The sequence below is a fragment of the Leptosomus discolor genome, chromosome 7 (assembly GCF_034619465.1).
Source record: "Leptosomus discolor isolate bLepDis1 chromosome 7, bLepDis1.hap2, whole genome shotgun sequence".
Classification (NCBI taxonomy): Eukaryota; Metazoa; Chordata; class Aves; order Leptosomiformes; family Leptosomidae; genus Leptosomus; species Leptosomus discolor.
In genome coordinates, this window is record NC_141397.1 from 64,813,598 (window position 1) to 64,828,359 (window position 14,762).

At 52.1% G+C, this 14,762-nt stretch overlaps 1 protein-coding gene across 3 annotated transcripts in view; it reads right to left on the reverse strand.

Moving 5' to 3' along the window:
• The window catches only part of KCNAB1 (potassium voltage-gated channel subfamily A regulatory beta subunit 1), a 68,577-nt gene extending 54,853 nt beyond the window's left edge, over nucleotides 1-13,724 (reverse strand). For 2 of the 3 annotated variants that reach the window (XM_086467575.1, XM_086467573.1), the window contains exon 1: nucleotides 13,453-13,724. In XM_086467575.1, the coding sequence (XP_086323701.1) occupies nucleotides 13,453-13,724 (272 nt within the window). Of the gene's footprint in view, nucleotides 1-10,104; nucleotides 10,347-13,452 lie in introns of those variants that run through there. The other variant, XM_086467574.1, reaches the window with a different exon arrangement.
• Nucleotides 13,725-14,762: the final 1,038 nt, after the last annotated feature.

Sequence of the window (14,762 nt, forward strand, 5' to 3'; positions counted from 1 at the left end):
CGTTGTAAAACACTGAGTATGATTAAACATGATTAAAACACTTAGAGCCGCACGAAGCTCCACGGCACAGCACAAGAGGTCACCTTGGGTTTCCCCCACCCCAGGCAAGGCACCCCTGACACGGGCATCCCAGCCACAAGCAATCCATCCCAGGCCCCGAGGAGAGGAGCATCCCTGGCAGCGGGATCCTGGGGAGCCTGGCCGTACCCCCGGGCATTCCGGGTGGCCGTGCCGGGCTTGGAGACAGCACACAACACGCAGCCTCAGGTTGGTCAACACTTCCTCACTTCTGTGGTATTTCGGGGATTTCCAAGGGCGGCGGCACCAGGGCCCCCACACCCTCTTCCCGCACCCAGCCCGTGTCTGCCAGCCACACACCACCTCCCTGCAGGAGGTGGGAAATGAAAACTCCACGTGTTCAGCTACAGCCACTTTTTCTACCCTAACAATATAAAATAGCGAAAGGAAGGTGAAGAGTTCGAGAAACGAGCTGAGGTTGGCAGCTTGTGGCAAACACATGGGTCTGCATTTTGCCATATTCATATTCTAGACTGTGCCTACAGAAAATGCAGATTTTTTTTTTTTTTTTCCCAGGTGCTTTGCATAACCTGGTTGATAAACGCATTCCAAATAAAGCTCAGCCCAAGCGATGTTCTTCCAACTTGGCTGTGCTTGTTGAATAGCAGATTTTAGGCAATTATGTATATTACTCTGTTATTCATACACGTCAAATATCATCCAAGCATTACTTGTAACAGCTTAAAACTCTAAATTAACTTATATAAAGAAATATGTTGCTAAGGTCTCGGTCTTGGATGCTGAATAATACACAGCTCCGTTCTGCCCTTTTCCAGGACGCGCTATAGCAGATGGATGACTAATTATTGTGCGATAACTTCTGAATCTCTGAGATGAGCTGGCAGAGGGTCAGAATAAAGATGAGCTACAGCAGACTGCATTGTTTGCAAAACTTTCTTCCGATGGATACCCCTCGGCAAATGTCCCACTCGCCCGGGAACCCTCAGCTTTCGCTTGAGCTGCATCCTCCGCTGGCTGGCGCCGGGACCCGTGCTCTGTTGTGAGCAAATGAAGTGAAAGCCGAGGGTCTCCATCAGGGATCACCTTATATAAACCAACACTGAATAATAGGCACTACTAAAATATCACCTTCCCAAATAGTACTTTTTTAAAAGGAATTTTAATTCTTCTCCTGAGATTCTCTCTTTCAGTTGCAACAGCATTTCTGATTATTAAAGCAGGGGGTAAGAATCCCACCGGTTACATCCAGCAAAACTGGCACAGGACCTCACTCCCTGCATCGGAGAGAAGCCTTTTCACATTGACCAGCACTCCCAAAATAACGAGAGGCATCTGCTGGAATTAGTCATTGAGGAGAATTATCACATCACCCAGAACAATGTCATTTGCTGAAATGCAGCAGATTACTAAGAAATTATCTTCAGTCCAATTAATTTTATCATTGCCTTTTCACACTGCCAGGAAAAGCAGTACAGCAAGAACTGTGGTGTCAGCACTTCCTCGGTGACTGAGTTACCAGCTTACGCCACTGGTTAAAAAATCACCGTGTCAGGACTTCTGGAATCTGCCTTTTACCTGAACGGTGTGACTTCTGCTCCAGCAAGACCCCCGGGTGGGAGGCTTTGGGGCCGTTCTCTGTTCGCCCAGGGGTGCAGGCAGTCCACGCTGCTGCCGGACAAAAGCCAGGGCTGCGGGACCTCTCTAGCTCCCTAATTTTCCCTCCACTCCCTTTGGACTAAGGGGAAAAAAAAAACAAAACATTGCTCTTTTCACTTCCAGAGCCCTCTGCAAAGGCTTTCTGATTTGGGGGTTTGTTGCACCCAAGGCAGGAGCACAACACTCCTCAGAGCGATGTAACGACATTTTAGTAAATTAAACGCAAGGTGCTGTCAAGTCTTCAGGTGATCTCCAAGCACTGCCAAGCCGAGGAGCCAAGCTGGATCCCAGGGCCAGCGCTGGCCAGGTGAGTAGCCCCTGATCTCCAGGCGCATCCCAAACTGGCATTGAGCAGCCACTTTCATACTGGAGTGGCGCCCATTTCATTAACAAAAGGATTTGCAAGAGGATCCTTACTTGCCAAACGCCTAACCGCTCATTAGGTCCTCAGGGGAAAAGAATAATCACTCTTGCAATCTACGGGGTGTCTTTTGCTGCAGTGAAAAATGTGCCTTTCATCACCCCGGCTGGGACGGGCAACAAGGGCTTGGGGTGGGGAGCTGCTCACCCCACCTTCGGCTGGAGAACCGTGAGCAGCTCCCCCCAACCGCCTCCCCGTGCCTGCTTGGACAAGCTAAGGACCCCCGAGTACTGCACAAGCACCCCAGGAAAAAAACAGCAACCATGCTACCGGAGTTACGAAGACATTGTGTTTGTCTTCTGGAGTCTTCCTGGCACGGGGATGAAGCCAAGCTGCTACAAAAATGCACATGAAACTCGAAGGAAAAGCTTATCAGGCAGCAGCAGGTCTGCAGCAGGCAGCGCGGCCGTGGGAAAAGCTGCCTTTCACGTCGGCCTCCCCGGGCAGCAGCAGAGCCGGGGGAGGCAGGGGGTGGGAATGAGGTGATCTTTAAGGTCCCTTCCCACCCGAACAGTTCTATGATTCTATGATTTTGGCTTGCTTCAACTGTACAAAAAAAACACCCCACTTTTGATTCAAAGATGGGTGCGAAGAATCACCCTGCTGAGCTCCACCGCTTGCTGAGCGTGCAGGGGTGATGCTGGTACTCCCAGAGCACGCCTGACCCCTTCGAACTTGCACCTGCCCAGAGGAGGGGAGAGCCCTTGATTGAAGCACCATCCCGAAACAGTGCCGTTACACCCCGTGTTTCACAGCAGACAGCACCAGAAAGAACACCTAGAAGAACCGAGCGCAGAATCCCCAGGAGATGCCCCATCCCAGCGCCGCTCCAGCTCTGCCCCGTGTCAGATTTGTTACTCCCGTGTTATTTACTGCAGTCAGTCACGGGAAGCAGCCGCAGGCTGGGGCTGCGCCGTGGGGCAGCCCCGCAGCGGCACCCCGGGAGCCAGCACCCCCTCCTTCCGGGCTGGCATCAACCATAACCTGAATCTCCATCCACCCCCCTGACCCGGCAACTGTTTCCTGATGCTGGAGTAATCCTGAGGAAGAGGAGAAAATTGCAATCCAGTGAGGAGGGGTCCCTGTGCCCGACAGCTCTCTGTTAAAATTGAGCTTGATTGGAAGCACAAGGCAGCTTCGCCTCCTCTCAGACACTGATTTTGATTCTGCTAAATTCTTCCTCATATCCCCAGGTCTTAGAAGGGCACTTATCCTAAATGTTTTGCCCTTGGAATCTCCTAGACTGGATAAAGTATGACATTTCCAGAAAAGTTTCCTTTTTACATTACCCCAAGTTTGCATGCCCTGCAAATTCTGAACGCAATGAAAGCTCCCCATTAATACCCATCAGTGCACAAACTAGCACTGATAACCAAGAGAGAAAATCAAGGGAAATCCCTAAGCACAGACCTGCACTGCTGGGGCTGAAAAGGGGCATTTTCTGCTCATACTGGGAGACCTGCAGTGGGAGGGATTGGTGTGGGGCAGGAGGAGTAACCGCAGGGAGGAAGAAAGATGTTGGAAGAGCAGCTGCCATCGTGTTTGGTTATTCACTTCAATTAAGCAAAGCAAAAGAGTTGCGACTGCGTCAGTGCTGGATTTGTATTGAAGACCCAAATCCATCTTTACTGCACCTGAACGGCGGCCGCCTGCGGCGCCAAGCGCGGAGTCAGCACTGCCGGAGCACACGCCGCCGTCGGCGACGCAGAGACCTGCTCTCAGCCCGGCATTGAAGCTAATCTCTTCAAAGCCTCACTGGAGCCCGGTTGTACGATCATCTCCTGAAGGATGGAGCTTTGAAACAAGCCACCAACCCTGACAACGGCTAGAGGAGGTTTAGCCGGGATTTTCCTAAACTCAACCCCCGTTTTGATCCACCGTTCAGCCGCTTGTGTCAGTGCGGGGTACAGCGAGGCCCCAACCTCAGCAGAGCCCAAAGTCGGCCCAAAGACTCCCAGATAAAACCCGTTTTAACCAAGCCTGTACAGACTGAGCCTCACCCCAGGGCACGCACACAGACTGCAGACTTCAAACCTGTGTATAAATACACCCATAAATATCCCCAGCTTCCCAGTCAGCCCCCTGGAGGGAGGCTGGATGCGCTCCGCACCGCCGGTGCCGCGGCGGGGAGCGGAGAGCAGGCTCAGCAGGCAGCACCTTGCCCACGGAGCTGGCGAGCTATTCAGCAGCTGGCAGGGCAGGCTTTCAAGCTGGAGTTTGACAGGAGCAGAAGGTGTGTGAAAAGCAGTAGCAAGCGTGCAAATCCCTGCTGGGCGCCGGCAGGAGCTGCTGCTCTGCGTGCAGCTAAGGGTTAGCTGACATTTATCGCTGGGCTGGTGAACTGGGAGGACGAAATTTGCTTCGTTTTCCACCCAGGGCACGGGGAGCTTCCCCCCAAAAGGCGTGAGTAACCCTGGGAGTACCAGTGGGGTGGAGCCGAGCTTTTACGGAGCTTTGTCGCTGCCGTTGAGGACCTTATACTGCCAAAGCAAGCGTGTGTGCACGGCTGCGTGCGCACGTGTGTGTGCAGGCACGCTGCACGCGTGTGTTTGTCGCTGGAGATGACAGAAAGCAGCAGGATGAGGTAGCCAGCACCGTACGAGCAGCTAAAGAGCTCCTCCTGCTGAAACCCAGCCGGGGAGATGGGGCTCCCGCCGCACACAGGCTGTAGGTACCGTCCTTCGAAGGACTAAAGCGGGATTTCTCACTTCAAGAAGTGAGCTACAAACGCTGTACGCACAGGTGGATACCCTGCTCACATCCTAACCCACACACGGCCCCTCTTTTCATCCCGTCCTCCCCCGTTGGTGCATGGGCAAGAACCCTGCAAAAACAACCCTGCAAAAACCAAGGCACGAGTGGGAACTGAAATCCTATGGAAAAAGGACGGGCGTGGGAATATCTGCCACCACCATTGCACTAGACAGCAGGCCATATAGTTTGAACAGACCGAAAAAGAAGCACTTAGGAAAAATTCCACTGGCTATTAGAAAAGGGACAGAGCTGGATGCAGCTCTGTAGATCAACCTGCACAGGAAACAGGGAAAACATTAATGGTGTAAGCTATATCCCAATAAATATAATGCAACTGTGCTCTGAACTGAGCAGATTAGGACGGGATTACGGTGCAGGATTATAGGACCACATCAAGTGCTGTCATATATTTTGCCATCTAAAGATTAGATATTTTAAAGCTTCGATGCACGAAAGGAGCCTGACCAAGGGAGCCTGGAAAAGCAGCTACGGCAAAGTGATCGTTCCCAAATTCCCCTCTTCTGTGGCAGCCCCGTGGGGGTACAAACACGACCCCAGAAGAAGGGATAAGGGCTGAAGAGTGCGATCTGCCTGCCCGCCCCCCTGCACGCTGACCTGTCTCGCAGTGCAAGCACAGCCGTACCGGTGCAGAGCAGAGCATCCCTGCGGACCAGCCGCGCGGCCCACACAACGCCCAGGAGCGGCTGCTGAGAAAAGGTTATTAAAAAACCTGCACAAAAACGCAGTAATGCCTTTCCTGGTGTATCGTTTCTGCTTTCTGTCGTTGAAAAATTTGCTGTTCCAGAGGTCAGACCCACCCCTTTGGGTGTAACAGCCCCTGACGGCCTCGCCTGACACCTGACAGCGTTTTGAACACGCTCACACTTTCAGCATCCAAAACATCCCGTGCCAGTGCGTTGCCCAACTTCAATACAAGATGCAGGGAAAGCATCTTCTGGGGTTTGAACCAGTTGTCCAGAAATTCCATTTGCATTCCCCCTGGTTCCTGCGCTATGGCAGACAATGAGTTACTTGCTACAGGCTGCTCCTGATTTTAAACACATCTGCTGTAAACCCTGTCAGTCATCTTCTTCCTAAGCTAAAAGCCTGTTTAATCACCCGGTGCGGGGACAATCCCATCACTCGGAGCCCTCTGCTTTCTATAGCCCAGCTTACTGTATCCATTCAAAATGGGATGGCCAGCACCGACTGCGGGATTCAAAATGCCAGCTCCCAGAAATTTATTTTAAACCCCCAGTGTTTTACTGTTATGCACGTTACATTTTCTGAAACAGCGTTTTGCCTTTTTGTCTACATAACTCAGGGACGGGGGGCACTTTTCAGCAGCAGTTCTTCTGCAGGAATATTTTGCGGTTTTGCCCATGCTGGTCAGTGCCTTTGGCAGCCACCACAAAATCCTGGTACTCACCAAAAGCCTTTTGCTATTTCAGGATTTGATCCTGTTACCCAAGTGCCACAATTGTCTTGGCGAGGTTACCAAACTGGAGAGCCTTTCTAGTAAATCGAGCACGTTTGATCTCTAGTAATACTTGGAAAGTAAGGAACGGCGTAGTTGAAGAAGGACCTTCGTTCTGGCACTGCAGGCTGTGTATGTCACTCCTTCATTGCGTTTCCCGACACAGACTTGTACCAACGCAAGACACGCACACAAATCACAGCCCTTTCGCCATCAGTTGGTCCCTAGAGCTCTCCGGCATTGCCTCTTGCTGGGTTTAGCCACAGTAAGTACTTTCATTTTTCAGAATTAAGAGAGCTCAGCTATCTGGTCACAGCACTGTTTTCACCGCCAGCACCTCTGCCCGCCGTGCACCAGCACGAGCCACCTTCACCTCCTCACGCCTCAAACGAGACCGCAAGCGACTCGGGGTGAAAGAAAAAAAAAAACAGAGCGAGGGCAAGTTTTCCCACTGGTTTGTCTGTGCCCGTGTTCTCCCCGCCGTCCCTGTCCCCACCTCCTCGCTGCACCGGCTGAGCGCTCGCTCTGCGCTGGCGACACGGCCCACCGCGATCGAAAAATGAAAGACAAAGGAAGCGTCCTGCGCGGGGCTGCCTGCTGGATGGTCTTCCTACAAGAGCTTCAGCGGGACAATCCTAAACTTCCAGGGTTTAATTTGCGTCCCAGGCCTTTCGCGGGATGCGGGAACGCCCGCAGGACAGCCTGGGAGTGTGCCGGGGGGGGCTTGCGTGCTGCAGGAAGAATTCACCCTGCCTGAACAAAACCTCAACGGAAGATAAAGTGGATAAAAACCAAATAGAAAACTACACCCCCAGCTCCAAAGGCTGCTGCGTGGCTCAATCCAGCAGCGCCTCGGGAGTCCCTGACCTCCATAAGTGCTTTCCACACACCACGTTTGCCAGCAGCGTGTTTTGCAGAAGTTGCCTGGGTGCTTTTGCAGATACACACGTATAACATTTCACCTCCAGGCTCTCAAACTGCAGCTGCCCGAGGGCAGAGATGCTGTTTTAGCCATGCATGAGCAGAACACTGAGAAGTTTTACAGTCACAGCTTCCCAGCCCTGAGGACAGACCCAGCCCGTGTAGGTCAGTCTTTGAGAGCTCACACCCCAGCGAAGTGTGTAGGGAAGGAAGCCGGGCAATCAACACCCAGCTGGATAACGAGACACCAAATTGGCTTTGCAAGCGGCGTTTCATGTGAGAGACATACTATTGTCGTCAGAAACAAACTAAGCTCCTGCACTGTTGCACTTTCGGTTATTCAGTAATAGGCTGAACTAAGCTGTATTTGCTAAAGCAATAAAAGGAAAAAGAACTAATCATCCCATAAATAAAACAGCTTATGAGTATTTAGCAAGTGTTTCTTGTTAACAATTCATTACTTTACACACATAATTAAATAGCTCTTAATAAAAAAGGGGTTTTTATTGTGCTGTCTTTAGACTAGACCTATGGATATCTAAAGAAATGTCTGGAAGGCAAACCAAGCCACGCTGGAAAAGAAAACATTCAAGCTCACAGTGAGACCAGAAGAGCCATTGTACTTCTAAAGTTAGAAGAGCAAAAAACCTACAGAGAGCAGCACGTGGTGACTCCTGGAAAACCCCTCCCGCCCTGCAGCAGGGCCCTCAGCACAGCCCCCTCTCCCGCAGACGTCCTCTTTCTCCTGGGTACGATATGTGTGGAACGCAGTAGGTTACGGCTGCTTCTGTCAACTACGAAAGATGCCCGTGCTTAAAATTAAGCATATGCTTGAATCCATCAGCTTCAACAGAAATGAAGTGTACGCTTTATTTTACCGTGGCTGAAGGCTCTGATGGACACAGAGCATTTTATAAGCCGAGAAACAGAGCGGTTGGATGAAGCTATTTGCACGGAGCCCGTGCTAGAGCTGAGCGTGCAACCTCAGCCCTCGGCACTGGGTAAAGCCTCAAGGCCAACACCAACTCCTCCTGGAGCACACGACGGTCCCAGAATAGCTCACGAGTTAATTTTGCTGTGACTTAAAAACTCAGTCTCCAGCGGGTTTGGGCGCTGGGTATCCATCCCTACAGAAGTTTTCTCCCCAACCTCTTTGCAGGTTTTCTCCTCCCGGCTGGGCAGGTTTTCTGCTCCACAAGGAGAGATGAACGTTGCTGCCGAGTTTTGACCAATGTGTTTTTGACTCCGTAGCAGCCAGGTTCGGTTCCAGGGAGGTGTCTGTGCATCGGGGCGGTTTGCAGGACAATCGCCTGCGGAGGAAACTTGAGACTCCAGATGGCAACCGCTTTATGGGAACACTGTGCGGCTGCGACGTTCCTTGTGCTTATCAGCACGGGCACAGTAAGTGCTAAACCGTGCCTGGGGTGGACCAACACCGCAGAAAGCACAGAATTAGCAGAGAAATAAGATAAATGGGAATTTTCATGTGTACACTAACACCGACCACTTCAAACACAACCGCTGCGTGGGATCAGGATCATCAGAAGGGGAGCAAAAGCATTTCCCATCAGACAGAAGGCAAGCTCCCAGACCCAAAACACCCAGTTAATCACCGTATCTCGCTGAGGGACAGCGTCGCTAACCCAGGGCGACACCAGGGATTACGCCTATCACAGCTCCGCTCGGAGCATGGCATCCTGGGGATGCCATTCCCTTGCCTTTGGGCATTTTTCCCTTTTCATCGCTCGAACACTGTGGGCTCAATTCTCTGCTTATTTATAGCGGCTTTCAACGCCAAAACGTCACCCCAGCTTGCTCCAAGGATTCCCAGCCGGCGTCGGCAGAGAGGAGGCACAAAGCCCTTTGCCGTTTCTTTTGAAGCCGGCTCCAAAGCACTTCACACACTCTGTCCTCCCTGGACAGTGTTTCCAAACAACAATAAACTCCCCTGACCAGCAGCTAAAGCTGTGACACCGCTGTGCTGTTTCCATAAAAATAGTAAAAGTCTTGTCTTATTTCAATTCTAAGCTCAGACCAGCCACGGGCAGAAGTCAATCTCTTGGGAAAGCAAATGTTTTGAAGAAAACATTCTTTTATTAGAAGCACAGCGAATGTACCTGCTTTCCATCTGGGATGGCGTCCTTTTCAAATGAATCTCTTTTGAAACAAAACAAAACTACAACGGGTAGACTAAGCACACCGATGTCTTCTTCACCCATCGTCCTACACACCAATATCTTCTTCACCCATCATCCCCAGCCTACACCCTCTTCCCCCAGGCTGTCCCAGTTCCCCGCAAGGATGAGGTTCTCTCCCTCGCATGCTCTTTCTAACACACGAGACATCTATTTCACAGCCTGAACCCAGTCAGACGCTGGTTCTCGGGCTTTCAGTCCATTTGCTCCAGTTTTATGGCAAAGTGGGGACACCACCACCGACAGAACGCCTCTATTCTCTGCGTTTTCTGTTCCGCTGTTCGGCTGTTAACCTTTTAATGCACGTAAATAAATGAGTTTTCATCAAAATATCAGAAGGAGCAAATATTTTTACCCAAATTTGACAGAAGCAGTTCAGTAGCTGGACAGGACTAATGTTAGAAGAGAAAGATCAAAGTCAAAGTTGTAAGAGAGCAGGTCACATGCATTTAGCCTTGCTCAAAGTCACGCTAATTCTTGCGGCGCTCAGAAAACTCAGAGAAGAATAAGTGACCAAAGCAGACAACGTCTGCAGGTTTTGGTAGCCCAACAGGCTGCTAGGTCGAATTCCCCGTGGTTTTAGGCGTTTGCTGCTGAAGAGCCAGCCACCGAGCGTCCCAGCACGGGCCATGCCCAAGTACCTGTACTTCATTCCCGTCTCGGCTCGGACAGTCTCCTGCAGCGACAGCCCGTGCAGGTGCAGGAACTTCTCCAGCTGCTTCAGCTCGGCGGCCGGGCTCAGCTTCCCCGGCCAGCCCGCGGCGGGCGGGCAGGCTCTGGGCGCCCCGCTCTGCTTTTTACCCTTCAGGAGCGCCTCGCTCGGCTTCGGCAGGCTGGGCTTGGGCGGGGGGATCTCCGCGCAGGTGGGCTTGTACAAATGCATGGTCCACAGGCAGGGCTGCGGGGAGGGAGCCTCGGCGCCCAGCAGATGCTGGAGTGGGGGGTCCTCAGGAGCTGCCACCCGACAGGCTGCTGAGAGGAGAGCCCAGCGCCATCGCACTCCCAGCGGGACAAGTCGCTACCAGCTGGGCTGTGCTGCCCAAGAGGACCGCAGGACTACGGGGCAGGATTTTTCTCCCAGCCGTTCTTTGTATTATTGCAACTGGCTCGTTTTAATTGATGCCCAGGGTGGATTCTGGCCAAGATCAGCAAACTTGTTCATCTTCTGAAACCTATAGTGGTCAAGTACTCCAAGGGGTAAGGACTGCCAGTGGGAACAGAGCACTGAAGCCTTTTCCCAGGTCTTATATTTAGATAATGAGAAATATTTGTTTGGGATTCAATCCAAGGCCAGTAAACATAAAACAAATATTCTCACAGGGTTTATTTCAGGCCTTGGCCTGGAGGGACGAATGCTGCAAGCATCTCTGATGCAAGTCATTAGAACATGTTGTTTTCTCACAGCCCATTGTGAACTCTCACAGCTCAGGTTACCCAGTCTGTAAACTTCCCCAGCGTCTGCAGCCTCCTGGGGCTTTGACAATTCATTAGAAAACAAAGGCTACGGAGCAGGCAGACACCAAGAAGAATAAAATAACCGAAAAACAGACAAAGGAAATACTTGAGGAAGGAATGAGCTACGGGCACGGGAGCCGGGGCAGGGAAGGAGCACCAGCTTTCGGGAGGCTGCGTGCTCCCACAGGAACCGGTGCATGGACAGAGAAGGGCTGTGGGAGGGCAGCCAGCAAAGCCCCTGAGATGCCACCAGCCGCTACAACACCTCCCACCCCACAGAACCAGCTGCCTCTCGGCGCGGGGCAGCAGGCGAGGACACAGGTACATGTCTGAGCGCTGCGTCTGAAAAGAAAGGGACGACACCAACAGCTATTTCAGCACTGCTACACGGTAAACAAAAAGTTTCTGGTTCTCAGGGTCTTCATCCCTGAGGGGTGGTGGGAAAAACAGCACGGGTTGTGCTGCATCACCAACGCCAGTGCCCGAGGACATCCAGCACCCTCTGGTCAAGGTAACATCCAGGAGCACCACGTTAACCTTTTCTGGCCCACACAAGCCCACAGTGAACAAATCATGTACGATACACACCACGGAGGCAGATTTCTGAGGCCCTTCTATTTTAAAAACTCAACCCACTTTCTGGCTGTCATTTCAAACCCAAATACATCGGAAAAATAAGTTAAATAATCAAGTGATGGATGTATCATGGACTCAACTAATCCTTAAATCTTTCAAAGCAGATAAAGAAAGACTGATCCCAAACCTAGGACATATTTTAAAAGCCTATCATTCAATGTCACAGGGGGGAGCTTGGCATGGACCTTTGGATTACCCGGTTACTCTTTCTCTGCAACTGCGTCTCAGCACCCTGCGGGCACTAACATTGATGTCCCCAATGTCCCCAGCTGGGGCGGCGGGAGGGGGCCTGCCCTGCCCCCCAGCCCCGCGGTACCCTGACACACTGCTGCACGAAGACGGGGGATCCTCGTCTCACGGTGCTGACCGAGTCGAACCGTCAGTGGCGGGGGGCAGGAGATGCTTTCAAGCTCTCCTCCTTGCCACACGAGTGCACTCGACGGAGGGAAACCTGCCCTGTGGCTGCAGCCGTGACTGCCCACCTCGTAGGAACCCTATTTTTAACTCCCAGCAGCGTGACAACGAAAGCTGCAGCCGCCATCTCTGCTGCAGCCGCCTTTTGTTTTACCTCCTCTCAGATCCACCTCTCTCCCCACCTGTAACGCGAGGCGAACCAACGGCAAAGAAATATTTCCACAAGCTCCTCTGAATTTTTCAGACAGAAGAGTTTCACTGGTTCGGAGTTTTAGGGGCTTGTCTGGATCAGCATCATGAGAAGCTTCGTTCTCCCAAAAGCTGCTCCCCGGTGCTTTGCCGTTACAGCACCGCTCAAGGCCACAGGTGCCTGGCCAGGGGCTGGTGTGGCTGACGGGCGCCGCGCTGCTCCGCCTTAGTCTGCACACCCACTCGTGTGCCTTTCATTCTGCTTGTTAGACATCCCTGCACTTAATAACTACTTGCTCCAACTCTCATCGTTTTATCTCGTTTCCCGCTCAGTTATCCCACTTCTAGTTTTTATTCTAATGGCATTTTTATTCATTTCTAACCCCAGCGTGCCTGCGAGGTCTCGGTTTGTGCCGGGCGCTATCAGGCATCCCCCTTCTGTCCGGGATTAGGGAAGATCTCACCCGATTTCTCAGCTGAAATCCCTACTGTTTACTGAAGCACGTGAGTATTGCTGGGCAAAAGGCTGAACCCCCCCTTTGGCAGCAGCCCTGTTGCTTGAGGTGAATGAAACCCACATCTTCGCCCCTCCAGTCCCCGAAACCACCCGGCACAGCCACCTGTCCCCACGATGCTGCTGCTGGGGGGTGGCAGGACTGAGATAGCCCTGCCAGGCAATTGCTGTTTAGGTTCCTATTTCATTAAGGGTCTTACTCGGCACAGGGGATTAGAGAGTCGCACGTCTAATTTCCACTAATACCAAGATCCCCTTATATTTTTTTAAAGGAGTAAGATCAGATTCTGGAGGCTGCGACATTTAAGATCGATGGAATTAGAAATCCAGCAGCTGCAGATTTCCCCTCCTGAGCAGCTTGTTTGCCGCTGCCCGGGTCCGGGGAGGGAAGGGACAGATGGGGACACGGGGCCAGCAGCACCCAGCAAAGGCTTTCCTGCCATTTTCTCCCGTCACCCGCACAGTCCCTGCACAACGGCGGCAACTTTTCAACTGAATTCGAACGAGATTGCAGCCACTTGGGCACAACAGCTCATGAGAAACAAGGCTGAACAACCACGGGCCGTTCGTGCCAAAGAAGTTACAGAAACTAAGAAATAAGTCTGCAGAATTTTCAGCTCTGCAATGCACATCCACCACAGTGCAGGGAAAAAAAAAAAACAAAATAAACAAATAATCAGAAAAGTCAGACTGGTAAGGCCAAAAAGCTTTCTATTATTATTATCATTATTATAACTGGAGGGCAAATTGCTAGCGTCCAAACAGCCCGCGGGGTACGTACCTGTGGGGCATCCCGGTGGTGTAGGCGATGGTGTACTCGTGGGAGAGCTCGCAGACCCGCAGGTACCAGTTCATCTCCAGCTCCCGCAGCAGAGCCAGCCGCCGGGCACGCTGCTGCGGCTGGCTGGCCCGGGCTCGGCCGTCCTTCCCGCTTTCCGAGGAGCTCTTCAGGGCTCTCTCCCTGCTCCCCAGGGAAAGCACCGACTGCTTCCTCAGCTTCAGGGCTTCCTCGGCATTTTTGTTGCCCACGGTGCCCGTGCGTGCCGCCAGCATTTTGCGCCCTGCCTCGGTGCGAAGGCAGCGCCGCCAGCACTAAGTCGCTGCCCTCAAATCATTTAAACTGATTTTCAGCACGGACCTTCCTCCCTCTATAACCTCACGCCGGCCACAAAGCTGTAATTAGATATGTGTCTGCGGAGCTTAACCAGAAAGAAGAGCTGCGACCTTCTCATGGAAACATCTGTGGCAGCTTCCCTCCGGCCGGTGGGCTTCGTTTTGCAACGAATAAGGAGGACAGTTCTTAAAAAACAATATATAAACACGTGCAAAGCAGCGCACCTAAACCAGACTGGTACAAAACAAGGTATTTAGGTGGACAGCGGTGGGGAAAAAAAAAAGTTCCAGCTCAGTAAAGCTGTAAATATTGGAGGGCTCCAGCCAGCGTAGGTGAAGTCACACGTGTCACCTTGACGGCGAACCCGCGGCCACGTGGGCTCGCCCGAGCAAATGGCAGCGCGGTTCCTGTCGGATGCGGCTTCGGAGCGTCGGTGCCTTCACCAGCCCAGCTGCGTTAGGGCTGAGCTGGCTGGTCCATCCCTCCTCGTCCTCCCACGTGCAGTGCTCCAGCTCCTGGGGCCACCCAGTCCGGCAGGAACTTCCATTCTCCAACGGATTCTTAGAAATTCGGGGATTTGATCGCCCTTAAGATGAGAACAAAGTTACGACTTTTCCCGATTCATTTGCCTGCTGAGCAAATGGTGTTTCGAGAAAAAAAGCATGAAAGGAGCAGATTCTAGAATTAATTTCCCTCTCTGGTTTGAAATGTAAAGGCTGGTACAGAGATTACAGCACTAATCACAGCAGCCACTTTGGGAGCACAAACATATCCTCGTTTGGAGAGAGAGAGGCAGGCAAAGAGGAAAAAAACCCTCTAAAGACAAGCAGGATTTTAAAGCCATTGCATTGAAAAGAAGAGTAATCGCCCACCCGTGCCCTGAGCGGAGGGCGCACGTGTCTCGCAGGGAAAGGCGACTTGACAGCAGTTGCAGGGTGGTCAGGGGTCTGGATGAAGATGGAATCAGGGAAAAGGGA